Genomic DNA, 8,880 nt, shown 5'->3' on the forward strand with positions numbered 1-8,880 from the left:
TATCGTTGTCTTCTTATGCTCTTACATGGACCGCCATCGGACGTCTGCTCGAGACATCCTCCCTAGTGCTTAAGGTGCCAATTCGCACACTAGCGTGCTTCGGCCCATTAGCACCTAGTCACCTGGTCGTTTGTAGCTCGGTAACCTATAGCTTGCTAGCCACATGAAAAAATATTGGTTCAGGGAAAAAACATCTTTTGTTTTTTAATAAACTAATTATACATTGAAATTTTTTGAACTTTAAACAGTGTGTGAATTGGATTGTTTTTTGCGAATAAAAAACCTTTTGCAGATTTGAAAATTCTACACGAAATTTAAAAACATGTATTTGAATTTTTTTGGAAATTTCTAAAAACTTCATTGATTTGAAAATGTTCAGGAATTTGAAAAAAAATAAGAATTTTAAAAATTTCATTAATTAGAAAAAAGCAATATAGAAAAGTTCACGAATTTGAATGATTTTTTTCTAGAAAAATCATGAATTTGAAAAATATTCTCCTCCTCCAACCTTAAAGATCCTATCTCTTCTTGCTATGAGAAAAATATTCACAACAAACTCAACGACGACCTTCTGTGCGAGACCTCCTAGTCGGCGCTTCCTCTTAGTCAACCCCTTAAGCGTCGGCTAGGAGAAACGGTGCCCACGTTTCTGTATTCTGGGCCGACCCAATTACTTGCTGAATTGGTTGCTCGTCCAGGAACCGTTCCTGGTTTCCCTCGGTTAGAGTTGACCGATCCATATTAACTTTTAAAAAAAATCCAAAAAATGATATAAAATAAAAATCAGGATTTAACAAAAGTTTTCAAAATAAAAAATCATGGGTCTTGGAAAACAATTCAGGATTTTTACAAAATGTTTACGAATTCGAAAAAGTTCACGATATTTGTTTTCAAAAAGTTTATGAAGTTGAAAATGTTCATGGTGTTTTTGAAATAAAACTTCATGGGTTTAAAACAATTCAATGATTTTGAAATAAAATTCAAAAATTGGGAGAAAAGTGCGCATATTTTGGAAAAAAATATGTAAAAGTTGAAAAGAGTCTGTGCATTTGGAAAATATTCATGGATTTGAAAAATAGTAGATGGATTCAAAAAAAACATGGATTTGAAAAAAATCACAAATTAGAAAAGCTCACAAATTTAAAAAAAAAGAAAAGGAAAAAATCAAAAGAAAAACCGGGTAAACAAAAAAAAAAGAAACCCAAGTAGGGAAACAGTTGTGGTTTTTTAGTGTTGCATTTCAAAAAGAGAAAAAACCTAATCTAGGCAAAACAGATTAAGTGTCCAACTTGGTTTATGCGTTTGTACTAAAACCGGGTGGTGTTGAGTTCGAATCATGTCACACACGAAGAGTAAATGTGCCGTCCCAGAGCATAGGGGCGGCGGGGGTGGGGGGGGGGGGGTGGCTTTAACCGGCACTTAAGGCGCGGAATAGGATCGGGTCTTCTGTGTGGCGATTAGAGAGGTACGTTTTTAGGCTACGCGGTGTTAATCTTGTGTTTTTGTCCATATATATTGTTCTCCTGTTAGTAGGACCTTATGTTTGGTTTGCTCCAAAATTCTATGGAATAGCCAATTACAGAGGAAATTCAAAATAATGTAGGATAGCAATTTCTTTGTTCCAAATTGCACACATGGAAAATTCTCTACATTTTTTTTGAGGGGAAGAAAATTTCTCTACATTTTTTTAAGGAAAATTCTCTACATGAATCATATCCTCCAAAATCCTATGTCCTCACTTTGTTCCAAACGGGGACTTGGCAGCAGCAGAGCTGTGGTCAAAGTTGTAAGTTCGGAAACCTTGGAAGTTAAGCAGACACTACTAATGAAGCAATGTTAATTGGTAGAGTACAGCAGTCTCAATGGACTCTTGTTACAGGTCTCCCTTGTTCACACAAGCATGACAGCGAGAGGCATCGCATACAAACGTACGCGGCCAAGAAAGAAACAGTACTACGCAGTATAGTAATGTTCGTTTAAACATACCGAATTGCCACTGGTAAGGTAAATTAACAGATGAAGATGATCAGTTTGCTAAAAAGGCACCGGCCGGCCGGCGGGCGGTGGGTGGTACAGAGGAGAGGAGAGTATCGTCCACGGCCAGCTCGCCCACGTCCGTCCGTCCGCCCGTCCCAGGGATCGTCGTCCTCGCGCCTCTACGAGGGGGTGACCTCTGGCTCCGGCTCGGCGTTGAGGTCGAGGCCGCGGGGGACGGGTCGCCGCGGCGGCGAGGCGTTCTCGGCGACGCGCTCGTCGGCGGGCTGCTGCGATGGAGGCGGCGGTGGTGGGGCGGGCGGCGCGAAGTCCTCCCAGGAGAAGCTGGGGCACCAGGCCGGCGTGCGCGGGGCCGGGGCGCGGGCCCTGGCGGCGGCGACCCCGCCCGAGACGAGCCGGCGGGAGGCGTCCCGCATGCGGCGGAGGATGGCGTAGAACTCCTCGACCTCGGTGTCGGACACGTCATCGACGCCGACGGGGGCCGGGGCTTCGGCGGACGAGCGCTTGCGCTTGGCCGTGCCGCTCGGCGCGTCCATGGTCACCACTCACCAGCGCGCGGGGTGGGCAGTCGTTACAGTTTTGCTTGCCTCTCCTTGGTGCGTAGCGTGAGGGGTGGGTGAGTTTGCCTCTGGACTCTGGAGTCTGGACGAGCGAGTGCCTGGGAAGAAAAGAAGCCACGAAACCTACTGGACCCCTGCTCAGGTGCTCCCCCTAGCCTAATTTCAGAGGGGTATTTTTGTCCCCGCGAGTTTGTTTTTTTCCTGGCCCGCCGCAGCCCAGATTCAACCCCTGTCTAGCCCTGTATAATCCAGACCGTATACGTACAGTACCCTGGTCCGAAAAAAAACATCACACGACCCCACGTCCACGTAAGACCTGCCGAATCCAACACACGAGCAACTCCATCAATCTCGCGCGCATTGACGCAGCTCCATAAGTCACGTAGTAGATCTCCAGCGGCGGCTATCTCGTCGCCGGCGATCTCGTCGGACAGCGGGCGCGACAACGCCGTGAATCTCCAACGAGCGCGCATAGGTACCACATCCCGCGTCCCCCCTCTAGTCTCGCTCGCGGCAACATCGAACGAACTGCCGCCGCGCCAGTGGTAGTGGTTAACCTAGCGGGGCGGGTAACCTAGCTACCCGGCGGCGCATGCGATCGTGGATCTTGTTCCGGTAGTGCTGCTCCTCGTGATCTGGGTTCACGTAGCGTCGGTTGCCGTCGCCTGTGCGCACCACCAGTATCGTTATTTGATGTGGCGGCTAACCTAGGTATCCGGCGGCAGAGGTAATCACTGATCTAGCTAGGTTTTGAGATCGTGCAGTTCCTCGCGATTGGAAGTGATCGTGCAGTTCCTCGGTTGCGGTTGTTTACATAACATCCGTGATCGTATGCTATGTGTTGTATATTTCATCATTGATAATGTTTGCACATGTGATGATACATATTATTGGTTGTAGGAAATGGCGGACGAGGAGTTAACTGATATCATGGTAGACATGGAGTTTGGAGAACTGATGAAAGACTGGATAGAAGATTGGTCAGATGATGAAAATTCAGATCGTGAAGATCGGTCAGAGAATGGGAACGAATGGGACGATCTTAATGTGAGTGGCATTGTCATGTTGTAATTTTTTGGTGGCATCCGACAACATTAAATCTTTGTGTTGAAAATTTATAGATCGATGAGCTTGATGATGATCAGGAAAACAACTCGAAGCTCTCGAATGAAGATTACATTAGTCAGGTACGTAAGTGAAATTTTTTGTTGGCATGCAAACTGAATTTCTTCTGAAATATTATATGATAAGTAAGTATGTATTTGTGTTGTATTTTTTAGTTCATTTCCGAATGTCATAATGCGTACGACTATTACGGTGAATCCGACGCGAGAGACATGCCTTAACGACGAATCATTAGATGCACCTAATTCTAGGGAGTCCGAGTCGTCGGTCATCATGAGTGAGGTATGTGTGTAATCAATATTCTATGGAAGTAAGTAATGTTAAACCATAGAAAACTGTTTTCATGGCTGTGGTTTGATTGTGTTGGTGACACAAGATGATGGGGCAAAGAATGTCCAAGATACTGCTAGTGCAGATGATAAGAGGGATATGTTGATGCAGATAATGGAAATGACCTTTACGTCTCACGATGCTGCGTATAATTTCTACAACAGCTATGCTAGAGATAATGGTTTCAGCATTAGAAAGAATAAGGTCAGGTATAGCAAAATGGAGTCACGTCATATGCGTTATAGGCGGTTTGTTTGTTCGAGACAAGGGAAACGTGACAACAAGTTGCTAACCGAGGAAGGACACAGCCGTAGGCTCAGAGCCGAGACACGCTGCTTTTGCGAAGCGCACCTGACCGTCAAGCTTGACCAAAAGCGTGGGGTTTGGTATGTTGAAAGTTTTGAGGACAAGCATAGCCATATGTTGGCAGGACCGGACGAGGTACCTTTTCTTTGGTCCCACAGAAAAATCAAAGAGTACCAGAAGCATGAGATAATGTCCATGGGAGCTGCAGAGATTAGAATTCACGACATGATGGATTGCTTCATCAGCAAACATGTATGGTACGGCGGTGTTGGTTTTACCAGGCGTGAAATATACAACCTTTGCGCCAAGGAGAAGAGGAAGCTGCTTTCAAAAGGTGATGCTGCCACAGCCATAGGCATCATGGCCAGTAGGAAACAGAGGGATCCTAGCTTCATTTTCGAGTACAAGCTAGATAAGGAAGGACATTTGAATAGGATGTTCTGGTGCGACTCCCAGTCTCGTCATGACTATGAGGACTTCGGCGACGTGCTTGTATTTGACAGCACGTACAAGATGAACCGCTATGGTATGCCATTCATACCTTTTGTTGGTCTTAACAATCACCGGAAGACCACTGTTTTTGGTTGTGCCATAGTTTCGGACGAGACCGAGGAGACATACGTGTGGCTTCTGCAGACTTTTTTGAGGTCCATGTGTCAAAAGATGCCTAAGAGTGTTATCACAGACGCCGACGCTGCGATGATCAAGGCAATTCGCGAAGTCTTGCCAGACGTGTGGCACCGTATATGTACGTGGCACATAGAGAAAAATATGAAGATTCACCTCAGTCACAAGTCCTTAAAGGAGTTCCGAACTCTTCTGTACTACAGCACGTCCACGGCCACGTTTGAGGAGAGATGGCACGCATTTTCCAAAAGATGGCAGTCGGATGTAACATGGTTGAGGCGGATGTATAAGAGGAGGAGACTGTGGGTCGCGGCTTATCTAACAGAGGGGTTTTGGCTTGGCATGAAAAGCAACCAGCGGAGTGAAAGCCTGAACTCATGCCTTCACCTCCACCTAGACGGTGAAATGACCCCGGTGGATATGATTTTGCACTATGAGAACGCCGTTGTGCGTATCCGTGAAAACGAGGCGCGAGATGACTGCACGGCCTCACAGAGTTTACCGGTGCCAGTTACTAGCTCGAGGGAACTTGAGATAGCTGCTTCTCACGTCTTCACTCCAGCAAACTTCTATATGTTGCAAGATGATCTTAGAAAAATTGACGGCATGGAGATTGTAGAAATTAAGCTGGGAGACGGATCACAGCAGTACATCGTGGCCTGGAAGAATAACCGGAAGCGCCGGTTTTGGGTGGAGTATACACCAGTAAATTCCGCAGAAACTATAAGGTGCAGCTGCAGAAGAATGATTCGAAAGGGTCTACCTTGGAAGCACATATTCCATATACTGAAGCACTTGAACATATCTGAAATACCAAAGTGTTTAGTTCTTGTTCGGTTCACGAAAGAAGCAAGGTTGGGACTGCCCGCGAGGCGCACAAGCGATCTGTTGGGATTTGGTTGGACTGGGGCCGGGGAAAGAATGAAATATAGCCAGGTCAGTGTGTTAGCGTCTGAAGCTATGCATGCGGCATGCAAACACCCTGCTTTGTGGGATCAGTTACAGGAGAGTCTGAAGGCTGTGATAGCTAAGAGTCATGAGTATGATCTGCTACAGGAAAATTTGTTGAAGCAAACAAATGACATCAGTAAGTGTGCAGTTGAATATGTGGACGATGGTAAAGGCAACATGATTGAGGTTAAAGATCCTATGAAAGTGTCAAGCAAAGGTGCAACAAAGGTAGATGAGAGCCGCCCTGTCTCGAAAAATGGTAGACCACTCTCTTTTGATGAGTTAAAAACTCGGTGCGGCGCTTGCAAATTGGTAGGACACACTAGACGTAGCAAGAAATGCAAACTAAATCAGAAGTAAGTGTTTGTATGCATTGTGGATTATTAAATTTTGTATCATTCATTAACTTAGCTTGTCTTTTATCATGTGCAGAAAAGTGGAGAAGGAACAAGAGTAGAACACTTGCTTCAATTATTTACTGTGTTAATCGGCCGGCTCATACTTTGGCTAAGGTAGCTGTAGGCGATTGTGTTTCTTTGGTTTGGAGGCTTTCGCCCCCTGATTGTATCCTTAATGTATTAGCAGACGAGATCCCAGTCTTTGTTTAAATAAAGTAAGATTTTTCCCTCTAAACAAAAATCAAAAAAATCCTTTACTGTGTTATGACCGGGGCGGGAGGTAGAAAGAATATTGTACATTTCAGACCTGCCCTCCGGCAGACCCGAATGGTCCTGCTTGTACATGGTGCATGTGGAAGCATGCATGAGATGACCCCAACTTTTGGGACCATGTGGGCTTGGCCAATGTGGTCCCCCAGGCAAGGTGTGCACGAATTCGGACACAAAACGCGCGTTGCGTCACGTGGGGGCAGTGTTGTAGGGTTTTGTCGCCGGAAAAACCCTAGAAAAGGCATCGAGTGACGGAAATGAACAATACTCGCCATGCATGCTTGCCATGGTCATCCTAGAGTGTGCATACAGTTTGGTCTCAATTGGTGAGACCGAGAAGATAAACCTGATTCTAGTACATGGTGCATGTGGAGGCATGCATGCGATTGTCCCAACTAGATTTGATTTAATAATATTTCAAGTATCAAATAGAAAATAAAATTTATAATTAGCACTAGTAGAAAACTGGGCTTTGGTCACAGGGCAATATTCACATTAGTCCCGGTTCAGTCACGAACCCGGACTAATGTGAGCATTGGTCCCGGTTCGTGCGGCCAGGGGCCTGCCGGGCCTCGTGGGGGCATTGGTCCCGGTTCGTCCGGACCCGTTGGTCCCGGTTGGTGGCACAAACCGGGACCAATGGGCCACGCTCCTGGCCCACCACCCTTTAGTCCCGGTTCCTACCACAAACCGGGACTAAAGGGCTGGTCCTAGTTGCGGCCAGTGTTTAGTCCCACCTCGCCAACCGAAGGGCGCTCACACCAGTTTATAAGCCCGTCCCTCTATGCCTTGTTGAGCTTCTCTTAAAATGAAAATAGATGCCCTTATACATGGAATTTCACCTAAATTCATAGTAAATTTGAAATTTATTATGAATTTAGGTTTAATTTTCTCTATAAGCGCATCTATGTTCATTTTCTTATATTTATAAAATAAATAAACCTTAATAAAATAAATAAAACTAAATAAACCTTAATAAAATAAGATAAAATAAACTATAGTAACTACAATAAATAAACCTTAATAAATTAAGTAAAAATAGCAGCAGTAAAATAAATAAAAATAGCAGCAGTAAAATAAATAAAAATAAAATAATTAAAGTAAAATACATAAGTAATTAGAAATAAAATAAATAAGTTTTTTTTTGTAAGTAGAAACAAAACAAAACAAATAAAGCAAAAGAGAAAAAAAAATACGAGCCATCAACTCCATAACCGCCATATCTGGGATAGAGAAGGGCGATCCCTTGGAGTGGGATTCACACACAGTTGCCCGTAACATCTACCATTCGAGCCTAGCAGGTGGAACTCGGATCTGTCAACAGTGTCAAAGCGGCAAATAGCAGGCGGAGGAGAAGCCACCGATGTCATGTGTAGATCCCTTCTAGGTCTTGCGGATCGTGCTATTACAGCAATTTGGTTGGTTGATCCCAAAAAAAGGAATTTGGTTGGTTTTCTTGAAGCCCTAGCTTGTTGGGCCGTCCTATTCTCTCAATGCAATTTAGCAAATGCTACTACAGTACAATAAAGGGCACAAAGAAAAAGCACGCAGTGAAGGAAAATACCTCCATATCAAAGCTGCTACTTATCTTGTTGGTTATCAGGATGTGGATATGTAGAATTTTCTCTAGCCACGGCAACAGACATGCATTCATCGAGGGGGTTCACTACAGAACAAAATAAATGCTGACGTTAGTTGTTGAGGGTACGTTTGACATCCCTGAGAGACTGGATAATGAAAAGATGAATTGTCAAACCTGGATGAACAAAGACGCTACCAAGTGGATGAATCTGATGGCCTGTCCTCCCTTGAAGATCATGCGTCCTCCCTTGAAGGCGCCACCAGGGCCATGGATGCCTCATACACCGCCGTCGACGTGTTGTAGTGATGAGGTATGGTGCAGGATCTGACACAGGATCACCTTCAGGCAAGATGAATAGGTCTTCAGGGGCACGACGGCAGCGGCGACGCCATGGCCGGGACTGGTGACGACGGCGGCGGCGAGCGAGCGGGAGGGTGGCGGCGGCTGCGTGCGAGTGGGAGGTCGGAGGATCACCACTCATTGTGTTCGACATATCACTACAAGAAACCTGTTAATCCATGACGGATTTCTAATGATATTTTTGGAAACTCTCATCGATGACCTGGTAAAACCCCACAAGCCCGGTGAAAGCCCGCTAAAGCCCGTCTAACCGTTCCCGTATAAAAACTTAACCCTAAATTCCCTCCTCGACCCCTCCTCTATGTCCCTCCTTGGCCCCTGCATCGTGTCCCACAGCACGTCGCCACCCCTCGTCCCTCCCACAGCTCGTAAACCT

General features: G+C 45.5%; 1 protein-coding gene across 1 annotated transcript; it reads right to left on the reverse strand.

Moving 5' to 3' along the window:
• Positions 1-1,815: 1,815 nt before the first annotated feature.
• On the reverse strand, positions 1,816-2,656 carry LOC123073785 (protein NEGATIVE REGULATOR OF RESISTANCE). The gene has a single exon (XM_044496821.1). The coding sequence runs from the start codon at positions 2,529-2,531 to the stop codon at positions 2,157-2,159; it is 375 nt and encodes a 124-aa protein (XP_044352756.1). The 5' UTR covers positions 2,532-2,656; the 3' UTR covers positions 1,816-2,156.
• Positions 2,657-8,880: the final 6,224 nt, after the last annotated feature.

This window comes from Triticum aestivum, chromosome 3D (genome assembly GCF_018294505.1).
Source record: "Triticum aestivum cultivar Chinese Spring chromosome 3D, IWGSC CS RefSeq v2.1, whole genome shotgun sequence".
In the NCBI taxonomy this organism is placed as follows: domain Eukaryota; kingdom Viridiplantae; phylum Streptophyta; class Magnoliopsida; order Poales; family Poaceae; genus Triticum; species Triticum aestivum.